General features: G+C 48.2%; 1 protein-coding gene across 2 annotated transcripts in view; it reads right to left on the bottom strand.

Moving 5' to 3' along the window:
* Positions 1 to 46: 46 nt before the first annotated feature.
* frmd4a (FERM domain containing 4A) overlaps positions 47 to 18221 on the bottom strand; it is a 42848-nt gene continuing 24673 nt past the window's right edge. Inside the window, exons 8-14 of one of the 2 annotated variants that reach the window (XM_084335317.1) lie at positions 15881 to 16118; positions 10719 to 10877; positions 7860 to 8198; positions 5826 to 6418; positions 3352 to 3454; positions 1362 to 1433; positions 47 to 316 (exon numbers count right to left, since the gene is read on the bottom strand). In XM_084335317.1, the coding sequence (XP_084191443.1) occupies positions 1364 to 1433; positions 3352 to 3454; positions 5826 to 6418; positions 7860 to 8198; positions 10719 to 10877; positions 15881 to 16118 (1502 nt within the window). In that variant the 3' untranslated portion in view covers positions 47 to 316; positions 1362 to 1363. The remainder of the gene's footprint in view (positions 317 to 1361; positions 1434 to 3351; positions 3455 to 5825; positions 6419 to 7859; positions 8199 to 10718; positions 10878 to 15880; positions 16119 to 18221) is intronic. The other variant, XM_084335318.1, reaches the window with a different exon arrangement.

Here is an 18221-nt window from a genome sequence, read left to right as displayed (position 1 = left end):
GGGGGGGGGGGGGGGGCAGAGAGGGAGAGAGGGGCATCATGGGGTATAGAGGGGGTGGGGAGGCTCGTGTCCAGGCCCACAGTCAGTCTAGGTTTTTTTTTTTAACAGGGCCTTCAGGACGAGGTTGTTGGTTGTTGGTGGGTGAGGTGGTGGTGTGGGGGGGGGGGCAGTAGGAGAGGGCAGTGGGCATCTCGGGGCCCTAAGTAGAGGCTCTCAGACCAGGGTTCCAGGTTTGGCCTTGTCGTGTCCGTACCACTGCACGTCTGCCAGCTCTGAACACAGGGGGCTGCTCAGGAAACAGCTGTCACTGAACGACCTGCGCAGAAACAGAAAGGAACACAGGGTCAGTCCAGCTTCCACTATTATCACTACAGCAATTAGTCAAAACAATAACGTCAAAAAATGCAACAGTCACTACAAGTTGTAAAGTGTCCATCTACCACCACCAAGTGTTGCTTTGGCAAGAGACTCAAGACAGTGATACAGACCGTCACAGTTAAATAGTTTTACTGTTAGTTCAATCTGCAGGAGGCACGGAGAAACATCCACAGCCAGAACACAGAGTAGAGCGCATGCAGAACCCAGGGGGAGATACGGCCAGAGAGAACAGTCAGCAGCACAGATGCATCACGGAGAGAAACAGGGACACCTTCCTATATTCAGCCGCCAGCAGTTAATGGTTCATAATATCAGCAACTGGTAAGCAGATCTAGTATTGAGTCTTAAAAACATATTTTCTTAAAACAAGTGAATAACGGGGGGTGAAATAATTAAACTTATTCCAATACAAGTGTACAATGTTATCTAATATCTCTAAGACATGAGGAGGCAGAGCCCACAGACTGGCCTACTGACAGACTGACTTCTATGCATCAGAGCAGGGCTGAGGGGGAGACTGGCCTACAGTATGGGCATCAGAGCAGGGCTGAGGGGGAGACTGACCTACAGTATGTGCATCAGAGCAGGGCTGAGGGGGAGACTGACCTACAGTATGTGCATCAGAGCTGGGCTGAGGGGGAGACTGACCTACAGTATATGCATCAGAGCTGGGCTGAGGGGGAGACTGACCTACAGTATATGCATCAGAGCTGGGCTGAGGGGGAGACTGACCTACAGTATGGGCATCAGAGCTGGGCTGAGGGGGAGACTGACCTACAGTATGGGCATCAGAGCTGGGCTGAGGGGGAGACTGACCTACAGTATATGCATCAGAGCTGGGCTGAGGGGGAGACTGACCTACAGTATGGGCATCAGAGCTGGGCTGAGGGGGAGACTGACCTACAGTATGGGCATCAGAGCTGGGCTGAGGGGGAGACTGACCTACAGTATGGGCATCAGAGCTGACAGACTGACAGACTGACCTCTATGCATCAGAGCTGGGCTGAGGGGGAGACTGACAGACGTCCTCAGTAGGAGAGCTGTCTGCCGTGCCTCTAAACCAGGAGAGAGGGGACACACATACACACACACACACACACACACACACACACACACACACACACACACACACACACACACACACACACACACACACATGCACACACATAATACACACACACACAGACACACACAGACACACACACACACACACACACACACACACACACACACACATGCACACACATAATACACACACACACACACACACACACACACACACACACACACACACACACACACACACACACACGGAAAGGAGGGTTAGTATGGGAAGAGAGGAGAATGGGTGAGAGAGAGATTGAGAGATGAGTGGGTGAGAGATATTGGCGAGAGAATGGAATGGAAAACAGATGGAGGGAGGGAATGAGGAACAGAGATGTGGTGATGGGCGAGAGAGAGACGCGAGTGAGAGAGGATGAAGGACAAGGAGGAAGACGTATTGTGACGAGGAAGGAAGAGGAAGTTAGAGAGGAAGAGGTTAATTACACCTGAGCAGACAGAGAACATCTTTCATTCGATTAGGTTAGATTGGCACTGAGCTGAAGTCCCTCATGCCGCAGTGGTTCTCAAAGTGGGGCCCAGGGACCTTCAGGGGGTCCTTCAGAGGGTTCCCCAGAGAAATTGGGAATGGTTTAATTTCACTATGATTTTATTTTATTTACTAGAAGTTAAAAAGTTAAATAAAGTTAAGAATGGCTAATCTGATCATAGGGTTAATTTTATCCTCTCTAATCGCCCCACATAGTGTAGTGTAGTCTCAATGTAGTTGAGAAAGTCTGGACTAAATCATATAAATGATCTTCTCCGATGGGGGTCCCTGGGATGAAATCATATTAAATATATATATATATATATATATATTTGGGGGGGGGGGGGGGGTGCTTGGCCTACTGCCAACCCATTTCTGGGTCCTTGTCATGAGAAAGTTGGAGAACCACTGCCTCACAGAACAGCAGTGTAATCAGTTGGCACTGTCACTGATACAGAACAGACAGTGGAAGCTTGTGAGTATGTGGAGACAGTTAAGAGTTCAGACAAGAGTTTGTGAAGAAAAGCAGAGACGGATGAGATGCTGCTGAGGATAAAAGGATCCTACTTTCATGAGGTTCAGATTGTCCTGTTTTCATGAGGTTCAGTTTGTCCTGTATTCATGAGGTTCAGTTTGTCCTGTATTCATGAGGTTCAGATTATCCTGTATTCATGAGGTTCAGTTTGTCCTGTATTCATGAGGTTCAGTTTGTCCTGTATTCATGAGGTTCAGTTTGTCCTGTATTCATGAGGTTCAGTTTGTCCTGTATTCATGAGGTTCAGTTTGTCCTGTATTCATGAGGTTCAGTTTGTCCTGTATTCATGAGGTTCAGTTTGTCCTGTATTCATGAGGTTCCGTTTGTCCTGTATTCATGAGGTTCAGTTTGTCCTGTATTCATGAGGTTCCGTTTGTCCTGTATTCATGAGGTTCAGTTTGTCCTGTATTCATGAGGTTCAGTTTGTCCTGTATTCATGAGGTTCCGTTTGTCCTGTATTCATGAGGTTCAGTTTGTCCTGTATTCATGAGGATCTGTTTGTTCTGTGTTCATGAGGATCAGTTTGTTCTGTGTTCATGAGGTTCAGTTTGTTCTGTGTTCATGAGGTACAGTTTGTTCTGTGTTCATGAGGTTCAGTTTGTTCTGTGTTCATGAGGTTCAGTTTGTTCTGTGTTCATGAGGTACAGTTTGTTCTGTGTTCATGACGTTCAGTTTGTTCTGTGTTCATGAGGATCTGTCTGGGCTAGACTCTTGAGTCCAAATATAGGATTATTTTTCCTTCCTTAACCAAAACCTCATAATCCTGTTCTGACCCAGTGTGTGTATGTATGTGTGAGTGTGTTTGTGAGTGTGTTTGTGTGCCCATATTATTATTTATTATTCTTACCCGCTCTGCCAGTTGAGGATGTGCTGGGGGCTACAGGGGGGTGTGGGCGTGGCTGCGTGTTCACTGGATGGGGTCATACTCCTCTGGCTGTGTGGGGACGCAGCTACAGACACAACGCACACAAGTCAGAACAACATGGTCCACATCACATACATGTACTGTACATGTACAGGTAAACACATACATACATACATACATACATACATACATACATACATACATACATACATACATACATACATAACATACATACACAAACACACGCACACACAGTAGAGATCACAATGAGGTGAGGGGCCAGTGGAATTCCAGTCATGCCGCGCACATGGAGTTAGAGGGTGTGGCCACTGGCCACTGTGACCAACGGCCTCCATGTGGCCCAGAGTGTCATGTTTCATCCCCCGTGTCACACAGCATGTAGTGTCCCACAGACACACAAGCCTCGTTGGCGCAGCAGGCAGCGCGTCAGTCTCATAATCTGAAGGTCCTGAGTTCGATCCTCACACGGGGCAAGTGCTTTTACAATCTAAGGCTGACGCCTCGTAATCAATTAATTTGTTAGTCAATTATAATATTTGTTTCTATGTTCTACTAAAATTGTACAGATTTGCTAATGAAATCAACCAATCCATTAGTTGACACGGTCCTTGAGTATTAGTCAATCAAGGACTGGCTTATTAGTATCCCTGGCATGCTTTCACTTCAGAATGTAAATTTAAGACTAGGAAGACCTTTATAATCACACGCTTGGTAATACAGTCAAGAGTTTGCTCTGGAAAAAACATGTATGAATACTCAGTGGAGTAATTCTTTTGCCAAGGAACACTAAATAAAGACATAAAAACAAACATATTCCTCTTGTGTAAGGGCAAATACGGACAGCCTCATGTTTCAACTATTCAAAAATACACAACCTGAATCCCTTCAAATGGTTAGACCAAGTACCCAGTTATGTCCCTCCATTCTTATTTCAACAGAGAGCAAACAGATTTGTATTAGTTATGTAAGGGATAATGTATAGCTATACTCGGTCATTGTCGCAAAATAATTGACCGACACAGAGTTTTAACACTTTGAGTGCCACTCACGAGATTTCTCGGGTTTTTTTTATAGGTGGTTGCTAGCCACTCACGAGATTTATTTTTTTTTTTTTAGCGATCTGAAAAATTATTGCATCACCCAAGCCTACCCGAGTATAGCCGAGCGGCGCCGGCGATCACTGTGGAAAAAAGCGCCCCCTGTCGTCTCCCAGATGACATAAGTGATTTTGGAATGGACTCAATGAAAATGAATGGGGAAAAAAATCCGGTACTCCACATTTTCCAGTTCACTGATCCAGCCGGGGTTACCACAGTTCATTCTGGAACCTCAGATCCCCGCTGATCATGGAGATCTACAGTATCGCGTTGGATCCATACACGTATCGATTTTTTCGAATGGTGATCAGGAATTGGAATATACCAGTTGGATACCATCTGATGTCAGGTAAGGACTCTATGTTATCAGTGTTAGGATAATCAGAGTAAGTTTGATGAAGTTATAAGCTGTTTTGTGAAATGTCTTCTTTCGGTTTCACTGTAAAAGTCTGTGAGGAAATCAACGGAGCGATTATCCGTGCGCGGCCGTAATGTGCTTGCGTGCACGTATAATATTGATCATCTAGCGTTTATTTGAAAACGATTCATAAAAAGGCCGACGAATATCAACGTTGTGGAATATTCCACTAAAAGACGATTTTCATAGAATGCTCCAGAATGAGCTGTTTTTTATATCAAAACGGGGGCTTTTATAACTGCTCTGAAACGGAAACGACGCGATAAAAAAACAATCTGCCTTGACAGCACTGACTGGAAAATAGTCTTTGATAATGCGATGGGCAGATTAGACACATAGCCATAATTTAAAACATAGATTAGGCGATATTAACGTTAACATTGGCGCCGATGGTGGCATTCAGCCGGTAAAGCGGAAAACCAGGCGTGGCGCTCAAAGTGTTAAATACGGAGGCGCCGCACCGAGGTGTTCTAAACGCAGTGAAGGTCAATTATTTTGCGACAATGACCGAGTATAGCTATACATTATCCCGCTTATTACATGGCTAACTTACTAACAATATACCTAATTCATTTTCGACAAGACGAGATCAAATGCAGACGCAGTTGTTCTGTGGCTCCTCTGTCATCGCCGGCAGGTGTGTGGTCTGATTACCTGATGAGTGCAGCTGTGCATATGCTGAGCAGCTTTCGTGACTGTCTGCGACCAAAATGCTTGATTGTGATTGGTCAATAGCGCTATGTTACCTGTATCAGTGGTCATTATTGCGCGTTGCCCATAGCAGCGGTCCGTTATCGAGAAATAACTGGCCGCTGTCAGGGGCAACCGAGCGCTATTGACCAATCACAATCAAGCATTTTGGCGAATGTTAAAACGCCATGTAATATGTTATAAAACACGTATATCTAACAGCGACTCACCTGGTGAGCCCTTGGCGAGCGTTCCCACCCTGCTCCCCCGCCCATGTCTCAGAGTGCCTTGCTGCGACCCCGCGTCGGAGGAATTGGACCCCGAATGCGAGTGGCTCCTCTCCTTCAGGCTCCCTGAGGACCGCTGGTACCAGCACCGCAGCTCGTCAGAGACCGCCGCCTTCCCCCCTCCTCCTCCTCCTCCTCCTCCGCCGTCCCGCCCCAGCGAGGGAGTCCGTACGATCTGCGAGCGGGAGGGCGTGAGTCGGCCGCTCCCCTCCCCTGCGTCCTCTCCCCCCCAAGTCTCCTTGTAGAGGCCCCCGGCCGTGTAGGAGCTGGAGGTCTTGAACTGGGCCTTGACACTGTAGTGGCCCTCCTGGTCGCTCTCCAGGCTGCGCACCACCACCGGGTTGGGGCTGCCCTCCACGTAGAGGGGGTATTCCTTGATGCGGTACTGGGAGGAGGGCTGGCTCTGGCTGTGGAGATAGACCCCGTGGTGGCTCCCGCCTCCGCCCCCGACTCCCCCGGTGCCTCCTCCGGAGCCGTTCTTGGCCGCCAGGTTGGGCATGGAGCCTGAGTTAGAGGAGCCCAGATGACCTGCAGACCTGAGGAGAAAACATGACCATCAACCTTCTACCATTAACCTTCTACCATTACAGCCATCAACCTTCTACCATTAACCTTCTACCATTACAGCCATCAACCTTCTACCATTAACCTTCTACCATTACAGCCATCAACCTTCTACCATAAACCTTCTACCATTACAGCCATCAACCTCTACCATTACAGCCACCAACCTCTACCATTACAGCCATCAACCTTCTACCATTACAGCCATCAACCTCTACCATTACAACCATCAACCTCTACCATTACAGCCATCAACCTCTACCATTACAGCCATCAACCTTCTACCATTACAGCCATCGACCTTCTACCATTACAGCCATCAACCTTCTACCATTACAGCCATCAACCTCTACCATTACAGCCATTAGCCTCTACCATTACAGCCATCAACCTCTACCATTACAGCCATCAACCTCTACCATTACAGCCATCAACCTTCTACCATTACAGCCATCAACCTTCTACCATTACAGCCATCGACCTTTTACCATTACAGCCATCGACCTCTACCATTACAGCCATTAGCCTCTACCATTACAGCCATCAACCTCTACCATTACAGCCATCGACCTTCTACCATTACAGCCATCAACCTCTACCATTACAGCCATTAGCCTCTACCATTACAGCCATCAACCTCTACCATTACAGCCATCGACCTCTACCATTACAGCCATTAGCCTCTACCATTACAGCCATCAACCTCTACCATTACAGCCATCGACCTCTACCATTACAGCCATTAGCCTCTACCATTACAGCCATCAACCTTCTACCATTACAGCCATCAACCTCTACCATTACAGCCACCAACCTTCTACCATTAACCTTCTACCATTACAGCCATCAACCTCTACCATTACAGCCATTAGCCTCTACCATTACAGCCATCAACCTCTACCATTACAGCCATCAACCTTCTACCATTACAGCCATCAACCTCTACCATCAACCTTCTACCATTACAGCCATCAACCTTCTACCATTACAGCCATCAACCTTCTACCATTACAGCCATCAACCTCTACCATTACAGCCATCAACCTTCTACCATTACAGCCATCAACCTCTACCATTACAGCCATCAACCTTCTACCATTACAGCCATCAACCTTCTACCATTACAGCCATCAACCTCTACCATCAACCTTCTACCATTACAGCCACCAACCTCTACCATTACAGCCATTAGCCTCTACCATTACAGAACAAACGTTTAACAAATTTGACCTGAGGAGCGCGTAGACTCCACTGCATGCATTTACATGAATGAACACGTAATTGAGCAGTTTGAGTCTACGATGCACGTTTATACCATGTATTTGACCTCTCTCAAACCCTGCCCTCTTTTCTGGAAAATCTTAAAGTCGGTGCCTCTTTAAAAGGGGAGACGTCACGTGAACCCTCGCGTACCTGTGCCTTTGCCTCTGCCTCTGCCTGGCTTTGGAGGGGGAGTCCTCTCCGAGGGTGGAGTAGTTGGGGTTGCTCCCGGGTGCCAGCGGCCCGCCAGCGGGGTAGTAGTGCTCGGAGCTGCTGTGGCTGGTGCAGGACGAGCAGTCGTCCAGGGGGTCGGAGCCGTTGGAGCTGCGCCCGGGGCCCAGGAAGAAGTCGGGGCTGCCCAGCGTGCCCAGGGTGTGTGTGCGCGTGTCGGGGTCGGGGGCCAGCAGCTTGCCCTGGGACTCCAGGCTGGAGCTGCGGTTCCTAAAGTGCTGAGCCAGACTGTGCAGACGGGTGGGACTGATGTCCACTGACCTGAGGGGACACAGACACAGGGTCAAGATAGGGTTTGGAAGTGTTTCAGTCAGTGGTTCCCAAACTGTGGGTGGGTTTTTTACCTCCAGGAGCTGAAAGAAAAGCTGACGCAGCCATGACATGCGTTCCAGGTAACGTTAACATCGTGTGAGAGCGCGCTTTTTTAATAAAATGTAAATCGGTTATCTTACTATGAGACTCAGTAAATGCATCAGAGCACAGTTCAAATGCTCCAACTAAAAAGGTTTGTGAACCACTGAGTTAAGTTAAGTTGTACCTTTATTAAGCTATTTAGGAGCAGTGGGCAGCCACACAGTGTGGTGCCCGGGGACCAGCTCCAGTTGTAATACCAGTACCTTTACCAGTACCAGTACCAATTAGAAACCGGCCCCGGTAAATGTCCCCCCATACCCAACCCCCTCCAATGTTTCTTCCCCTTCGAATGTACATATCTTTTTATGATCTCTTTCTCTTAAACAGTACTGTATATTTGTATGTCATCTTGTATGTCATAAATGTCTTTATGAAACAGTACTGTATATCTGTATGTCATGTATGTCATAAATGTCTTGATGAATTGAAAATGGGGCACCCTTTTGATGAAATGAAAGTCTTTTTCTGGTCTGCATCCCCTTAACAATTGTGTGTATTGAGCCGTACTGTATTGGACCCATTCTGCAATCTGTTAATAACGTTTTCAATCAATCAATCAATCAATCAATCAATCAATCAATCAATCAATCAATCATCAATCAAACCTGGGTCAAGGGCAATGGCAGGAACCCTGGTGTGGAGTTGATGTGGAGTTGATGTGAAGTTGATGTGGAGTGATGTGGAGTTGATGTGAAGTTGATGTGGAGTGATGTGGAGTGATGTGAAGTGATGTGGAGTGATGTGGAGTGATGTGGAGTGGTGTGGAGTGATGTGGAGTGATGTGGAGTGGTGTGGAGTGATGTGGAGTGATGTGGAGTGATGTGGAGTGATGTGGAGTGATGTGGAGTGATGTGGAGTGGTGTGGAGTGATGTGGAGTGATGTGGAGTTGATGTGGAGTGATGTGGAGTGATGTGGAGTGGTGTGGAGTGATGTGGAGTGATGTGGAGTGATGTGAAGTGATGTGGAGTGATGTGGAGTGGTGTGGAGTGATGTGAAGTTGATGTGGAGTGATGTGGAGTGATGTGGAGTGATGTGGAGTGATGTGGAGTGATGTGGAGTGATGTGGAGTGGTGTGGAGTGATGTGGAGTGATGTGGAGTGATGTGGAGTGATGTGGAGTGATGTGGAGTGATGTGGAGTGATGTGGAGTGATGTGGAGTGGTGTGGAGTTGATGTGGAGTGATGTGGAGTTGATGTGGAGTGATGTGGAGTGATGTGGAGTGATGTGGAGTTGATGTGGAGTGGTGTGGAGTGATGTGAAGTGATGTGGAGTTGATGTGGAGTGATGTGGAGTGATGTGGAGTGATGTGGAGTTGATGTGAAGTGATGTGGAGTTGATGTGGAGTGATGTGGAGTTGATGTGGAGTGATGTGGAGTGATGTGGAGTGATGTGGAGTGGTGTGGAGTGATGTGGAGTGATGTGGAGTGATGTGAAGTTGATGTGGAGTGATGTGGAGTGATGTGGAGTTGATGTGGAGTGATGTGGAGTTGATGTGGAGTGATGTGGAGTGATGTGGAGTGGTGTGGAGTGATGTGGAGTGATGTGGAGTGATGTGAAGTTGATGTGGAGTGATGTGGAGTTGATGTGGAGTGATGTGGAGTTGATGTGGAGTTGATGTGGAGTGATGTGGAGTGATGTGGAGTGGTGTGGAGTGATGTGGAGTGATGTGGAGTTGATGTGGAGTGATGTGGAGTTGATGTGGAGTGATGTGGAGTGATGTGGAGTGATGTGGAGTTGATGTGGAGTGATGTGGAGTTGATGTGGAGTGATGTGGAGTGATGTGGAGTGATGTGGAGTGGTGTGGAGTGATGTGGAGTGATGTGGAGTGATGTGAAGTTGATGTGGAGTGATGTGGAGTGATGTGGAGTTGATGTGGAGTGATGTGGAGTTGATGTGGAGTGATGTGGAGTGATGTGGAGTGGTGTGGAGTGATGTGGAGTGATGTGGAGTGATGTGAAGTTGATGTGGAGTGATGTGGAGTTGATGTGGAGTGATGTGGAGTTGATGTGGAGTTGATGTGGAGTGATGTGGAGTGATGTGGAGTGGTGTGGAGTGATGTGGAGTGATGTGGAGTTGATGTGGAGTGATGTGAAGTGATGTGGAGTGATGTGGAGTGGTGTGGAGTGATGTGAAGTTGATGTGGAGTGATGTGAAGTTGATGTGGAGTTGATGTGGAGTTGATGTGGAGTGATGTGAAGTTGATGTGGAGTGGATGTGGAGTGGATATGTATTTATATTACGCTAAAAGTTCAAAAGTAATTGTGACTGTACTGTACTATTAGGTTTAAAAACGAAATACAGACTAAAGCTTCTATTTTACTAGCGACTGTTGGACGAAGCGGCAGCAATGCGGTGGACAGACCGACCTGGTGGAGTGTACGTAGTGTGGGGCCCTGGCTCTCAGGTCTGGGGTGGAGGGCATGCTGGACTGAGAGTTCCAGTGAGGGAGGCTTCTGATGGGGCTGCTCTGGAGAGAGTTACTGCCCCCCGCCTCCGCACTGCCAGAGCTGGGGAACCGTCTGTGACTGGAGAGACGTGAGCAAGAAATAAGTCAAGTCAAGTCAAGTCAAGAGTTTTATTTGTCACGGCATACGAGTATACAATGAAATGCGGGTGGTCTTGCCCGCAACAATGTGCAATACAGTGGGTACAACATATAATAGAATCCAATACAAAAAAAATTGTGCAATAACAGGTAACAGGTAACATGGTGTGACATCAAAATCGGTATCTGTACATAGTTATTTACAGAGCATATAGGACATGCTAGGTAGCTTTGGTAGTGCAATACACTGTTACTGTTGCTAATACTGATTTAAAGTGGCCTTTCCTTTTGGCAATAAGTGTGAGTGTGTGCGCATGAGTGTGTGCCCGCTCATGTTGAAGTGTTAAAGTGGCTGCTAGTGTGTGAGCGTGCACAGCGTGCGTGTCGTGTGTGTGCTCATGTGTGCTTATGTGTGGATAGTTCAGTGTTCTGTGGTACTCAATGTTCATTGTTCAGGACTCTGATGGCCTGGGGGAAGAAGCTGAGCCTAAGCCTCTCTGTCCTAGTAGCTGGGGTTCGCAGGCGTCTGCCTGACCTCAGCAGCTGAAACAGGCTGTTATTGGGGTGGTGGGGGTCTTTCATTATTCTGCAGGCTCTGGATTTGCACCTCTTGTTGTATAGAACCTGCAGGGGAGGTAGTGCAATACCCGTGGTACGCTCGGCTGAGCGCACCACTCTCTGTAGGGCCTTCTTGTCCTGTGCCGTGCTGTTTCCATACCAGGCAGTGATGTTTCCGGTCAGGATGCTCTCTACAGCTCCTGAGTAGAAGGACTGGAGTATCTTCCCCGATACTCTGAACTTCCTTAACTGTCTCAGGTGGTAGAGGCGCTGTTTCGCCTTCTTTACTACTGTGTCTATGTGTGTTGACCATGTCAGGTCCTCTGAGATGTGGACCCCCAGGTACTTAAAGCTGCTCACCCTGTCCACGGTAGCCCCGTTAATCATCAGTGGTGTGTGCTTCTCCTGCTGTCCTCTCCTATAATCCACGATCAGCTCCTTGGTTTTACCAATGTTCAGGAGCAGGCTGTTGTCCTGGCACCAGCGTTCCAGTACCTCAACCTCCTCCCGGTAGGCCTTCTCGTCGTTGTCCGAGATCAGCCCCACCACCACCGTGTCGTCTGCGAACTTCACTATGGAGTTGGAGCTGAACTTGGCCACACAATCGTGTGTGTAGAGTGAGTACAGCAGGGGGCTCAGAACACAGCCCTGGGGGGACCCGATGCTCAGGGTGATGGTGTTGGAGGTCTGACCCCCCACCCTGACCGCCTGGGGTCTTTCGCTCAGAAAGTCCAGTACCCAGGCGCTCAGGGCGGCGCTCAGACCTAGCTCGATCAGCTTGTCCACCAGTCTGGTGGGGACTATGGTGTTGAACGCTGAGCTGTAGTCAATGAACAACAGTCTCACATAGCCCCCCTTCTGACGGTCAAGGTGCGAGAGGGCGCTGTGCAGTACCTGGGAGACCGCGTCGTCGGTGGACCTGTTTGTCATGTATGCAAATTGCATAGGGTCCATATCACTGGGGAGGGAGGCACAAATGTGGTCCTTGACCAGCCTCTCGAAACATTTCATGACCACAGAGGTGAGTGCCACCGGTCTGTAGTCATTTGGACATGTTGGGGAGGGTTTCTTCGGTAGAGGGATGATGGTAGACATCTTGAAGCAGGCAGGGACCACTGACTCCGCCAGGGATTGATTAAATATGGCGGTGAACACTGGGGCCAGCTGGTTGGCACAGGACTTGAGTATGCGTCCTGTTATGCCATCTGGGCCAGCAGCCTTCCTGGTGTTCACCTGCATAAATGCTCTTCTCACACTGTGTTCCGACAACGAGAGAGCGTCCCCGCCCCCCCGCGGTTGCCCCCCCCCCCCCCCCCTCCACAACAGCCGGCGCGCCAGTGACGTCACTAGCCGGAGAGCCAGCAGCGCCACTGTCTACACCAAACCGAGCGTAGAAGGTGTTGAGCTTGTCCGCGAGGGAGGCGTCGTCGCTCCCCACTGAGGGGGCGCTGACTTTATAGTCAGTTATTGTCTTCAGTCCCTGCCATAATCCTCTTGTGTCGTTTTGTGCCATTTGTGTCTCCAGTTTGTCAGCATATGTCCTCTTAGCAAGTTTAACAGCCTTGCGTAGAGTATAGACTGAAGCCTTATACTCCTCCATGTTTCCTGACTCTCTACCCAGGTTGTAGGCGGTGGTGCGAGAGTTCAGAGCTGCTCTAATAGTGCTGTCCACCCACGGTTTCTGGTTTGGTAAAACCCTCACCATTTTCGTGAGGACAATACCATCAGCTATTGTTGTTATGTAGCTCACCACTGTGTCTGCGAGCTCGCTGACGTCACTGGCGCTTCCTTTGAACATATCCCAATCCGTGTCTGCTAACACGTCCTGGAGCGTGGCCTCTGATTCGTCGGTCCACTTCTTTGTCTCACGTGGCACGACGGCGTCACGTGATCTTTGTTGATATGCGGGAAATAGCAAGATGGAGTCGTGGTCACTCGAGCTTGAGGGCCCCGTTAATGGCGGAGCGGCTACTGCCTTGTAGCCGGCTCTGAACGGGGAATAACAGTGGTCGAGTGTGTTCTTCCCTCTCGTGGAGCAGGCGATGTGCTGAAAAAAGGACGGCATCACTTTCTTCAGGTTTGCCTGGTTGAAATCGCCGGCCACTACCATCGCTGCCTCCGGATGTTTGATCTGGTGTCTGTTGAGGTGATCGTGTAGTTCTCCCAGCGCTTTGCCCGTATTCGCGTGTGGGGGAATATATACGGCGGTCATGATGACCGCGGTGAACTCCCTGGGGAGCTGAAACGGACGGCACAGGATAGAAAGGTGTTCCATGTCCGGGGAACACGAGTTCGAGAGAACATGCACCCCTTCGGGATTAACCCAGGAATTGTTTGTGAGGAGGCAGACCCCGCCGCCGATGCTCTTTCCTGAGGCAGCCGTTCGATCTGCACGTAGTACGGTGAAGGCGTCCGAGGGAGAGGCGCTTTTGTCCGGAGTCGCCGACGTGAGCCATGTCTCCGTGAGACACATGATGTTGATGAGGATAAGGATAGGAGGAGGGAGAGGAGAGGGAAGGACAGGTTTCTTGAAACATCTTAATGTATACATAAAATCAGGGAACGGCCAGTGCAACGCTCTTTCAAGTTCAAGTTTCTTTAATAGTTGTCATACAGAAGTACAGAATACTTTCATACAAAATGCTTCTTACTGTTACGCTCCAGAGACTGTGCTAGACAAGATAGTATCAAATAACATAGTATAGCATGTAAATTAGAAGTAGAAAATGAGGTCACAGTGTTCAGTATAGACATATGTACAATGTTCGATGCAGAATAGACGTAACTGAGTTACCATATAATATACAATACTATGCAGTGTACTAATGTACAATACTATATAGTGCAAAGCAGAAATGGGATGAGGTACAATTTAGGTACAATTTACAGTAAGGTGTACGAGTTGTAGTGCAATCCATCACTCCGGTATCGCTTGCCTGACCGCAGCAGTTCAAAGAGGCAGTTGTTCGGGTGACTGGAGTCTTTAATGATTCTCTTAGCCTTGCCCCTGCACCGCTTGTTGTAAATGTTCTGGAGGGTGGGGAGCCCCCCTCCACTTGTGCGTTCGGCTGAACGTGTCACTCTTTGTAGTCTGCTTCGGTCTTGTGCAGTGCTATTCCCAAACCAGGAGGTGATGTTGCCAGTCAGGATGCTCTCTATTGTACATGAGTAGAAGTTCTTAAGGATCTTCTGACTGACTTGGAACTTCCTTAGGCGCCTGAGGAAGTAGAGGCGTTGTCGTGCCTTCTTCACAACACTGTCAATGTGTGTGGTCCATGTCAAGTCCTCGGATATGTAGGCTCCGAGGTACTTAAAGCTGTTGACTCTCTCAACCGGTGCCCCGTCGATGCTGAGGGGGCTGTAGTCCTTGACCCCCGACCTCCTGAAGTCCACAATCATCTCCTTTGTTTTGCTGACGTTCAGGGAGAGGCTGTTTTCCTGGCACCATCCCGCCAGGACCTTGACCTCTTCCAGGTAGGCCCTCTCGTCGTTGGCAGAGATCAGGCCCACCACCACTGTGTCGTCAGCAAATTTGATGATTGTGTTGCTACTCCGCTGAGCCACACAGTCGTGTGTGTACAGGGAGTAGAGGAGGGGACTCAGAACACAGCCCTGGGGTGCCCCTATGTTGAGGGTGATGGATGAGGAGGTGCAGTTGCGTCTTCCGTCAGGAAGTCCAAGACCCACTGGCAGAGGTCATAGTTCAAGCCCAGGTCCCTGAGCTTGGCTATGAGTATGGAGGGGACTATGGTATTGAATGCCGAGCTGTAGTCGATGAATAGTTCCCCTTCCTCTTGTCCAGGTGTGATGCTGCTGTGTGCAGCACATGGGCTATGGCGTCCTCCGTGGACCTGTTGGGGCGGTATGAAAATTGCAGGGGGTCCATGTTGATGGGGAGGGAGGAGCAGATGTAGCCCTTTACTAGCTTCTCAAAGCACTTCATGGCTATGGAGGTGAGAGCTACAGGGCGGTAGTCGTTGAGGCAAGCAGGCTTGGATTTTTTGGGTACAGGGATAATAGTGGACTTCTTCAGGCAGGTGGGGATGACAGCCTGTTCTAAGGACAGGTTAAATATGTCAGTGAATACCGGGGCCAGTTGGTCGGCACAGACTTTTAGGACGCGGCCGGGGATGCCGTCCGGTCCTGCTGCCTTCCTGATATTCACTTTTTTAAAGGTCCGCCTCACCTCATGCTCTGACACCAACACTGGTATTGTAAGCTATATTGGGTCGATACCATGCTAACATTGAGTATCTTTATCGATTTCGCCAATGCTAGAGTGGGAAAAATTCAAGTTCAACGTTTATAACTCAATATTGATATTGGTAGTGGAACAATTGGCATTGTGCCCCCCTATATTAAGTCATACAATAGAGATCATTATACACAACAACGACAAGTGCAGAGAGAAGATCTCTCCCTTACCTGGAGTGTGAGGTGCGTTTCTTGATCCTCTCGTAGGGCTCGTCCAGCGAGGACTCGCTCCACATCTTGGGTTTGATGGGGGATTTGTCGTAGTCGGTACGCGCGTAGTGCAGGTGTCGCAGGCCGTCCAGGGACTGTGGGGGAGGGGGGCGGCTATGCGATGGAGGCCGGGGAGGAAGGCCCTTGTGTGGGGACGCTATCGGAGAGAAGGTGGGAGTCCCCGTTACATGGGGGTCATCTGAAAGACAAGACATCGTCGGATCAAATTGGAGCATTGCTGTTACTTTAGATAATAATAACTTTATTTGTATAGCACCTTTCATACAGGGGATTGCAGTTCAAAGTGCTTTACATCAGTAAGAAATAATACATAAAATCAGTGTAAAACAAGCAGCAAGAGCAAAGCATAAAGTGGGATAAAATAATGCAGATATATTAATCAAATCATATCAGAACCTCACGTTCCAATAGGCTTCTTGAATTTCTGTAATCTGTTACAAAACATGATAAAGGTCATAGTATGCACTCAGCGGATAGTGGGGTGTAAAAATAAATCAAATAATAGCAAGGGTAAAATGAGCAGACATATAAAATCACAGTTTTTCACATTATGATCTAACATCCCAACAGGCCACCTTGTTTATGGTTTGATTCAGTTTTAGTAGAATGTAAAATTCTGCATGATGAAATGAGCACATAAAGTGCAGACATGACGTAGATGACGTGGCAACACCAGGGGAATACCACTTAAAATCACAAATACTGCCCCTCTGGTCTAAGACATCTCAGTCTCTGGTCTAGGACATCCCAGTCTCTAGTCTAGGACATCCCAGTCTCTAGTCTAGGACATCTCAGTCTCTGGTCTAGGACATCCCAGTCTCTAGTCTAGGACATCCCAGTCTCTAGTCTAGGACAACCCAGTCTCTAGTCTAGGACATCTCAGGCCCATGTTAGACTAGTGTTTTTGTGGTTGTTTTTTGAATACGTTTGAATACGTTTCATGTCCCTTTTACACAGAAATGCGTTTTTTGGCGGATACGTTGTGGCCCCTACTGAAACGCTAAATTGTGTTTTCCGTTTTTGAGCAGCGCCAAAACTCGCAGACAACAGTCGTGTAGCCTTCACGGAGCCGTTGTTGCGAAAACGCCCATGCGCAGTAGATACCATCTGCGCGCCCTTCCGGTTACAGCAGAGCTGTCCCAAATAGCTGCAGCTACCATGTGTTGTCAAGTTATTGTTATAAGGACCCCAGTCCAAGCTACAACAGTCTGCATTCCCTTAACAATTGTTTGTATTGAGCCGTATTGTATTGTACCCATATGCAATATGTTAAATAAAGTTTACATCCATTCATTCTGCTAGCATTACCGATTGCATGAGCAGCTGGCTAACGTTAGCTATCAGACCCTGTTAGCTCAGAGCTCCTCTTTCAACTTAACAAGCATTAAACAAAATGGCCCAGTCATCTATTCACCTTTGTTTAATACACACAGCGTTGTCTCTAATGTTATCTAACTACTGATAGCTCTCGATATCATCAGTTTGGTGCTGGCTAACTAGCGTGAGCTAACGTTAGCTTCTAGCCACAATGCTATACTGTTATAATGGCATATTCCATTGATGTTAGCATGCAGCTAACAATGTAGCTACCGATCTTTTTTTAGACTAAACTATCCGCTCTTGGTGGTCACTTGTGTTGATGTTAGTTTTGTTTCATCAACAAATGACAGGCAGAACACACAGTGAATGTATCCGTTTTTTATTTATTGCACTTTTATTAGACTTTGCTGAAAAAGAATTGCTGCATTGGGTAAATAGGCAAAGATGGCGCCTTGTTGACATTTTCTTTGCAGGAAGTGTATTGGCACATTCAAGTCCTGATTGGTTGAAATTGCCTTCATGTTCGCCACCTACTGCCACCTACTGCTTTGGCAGTGTACTACATCACTGTGCTCAGGTGACAAAACGAAAGTACTCGGGTTGCAAACGTATGTCTCACTTGGCTACCGTTGAGTTGCGATCTGGAGAAACCGAAAACGAAACTAAGGTGTAACCGGCGCCTCAGTCTCTGGTCTAGGACATCCCAGTCTCTAGTCTAGGACATCCCAGTCTCTAGTCTAGGACATCCCAGTCTCTAGTCTAGGACATCTCAGTCTCTGGTCTAGGACATCCCAGTCTCTAGTCTAGGACATCTCAGTATCTGGTCTAGGACATCCCAGTCTCTAGTCTAGGACATCTCAGTCTCTAGTCTAGGACATCTCAGTATCTGGTCTAGGACAGCCCAGTATCTGGTCTAGGACATCCCAGTCTCTAGTCTAGGACATCCTAGTCTCTAGTCTAG

This window comes from Notolepis coatsorum (genome assembly GCF_963971535.1).
Source record: "Notolepis coatsorum genome assembly, chromosome: 18".
Classification (NCBI taxonomy): Eukaryota; Metazoa; Chordata; class Actinopteri; order Aulopiformes; family Paralepididae; genus Notolepis; species Notolepis coatsorum.
Note: the sequence above shows the minus strand (reverse complement) of the source record. Positions and strands in the feature narration are given on the sequence as shown.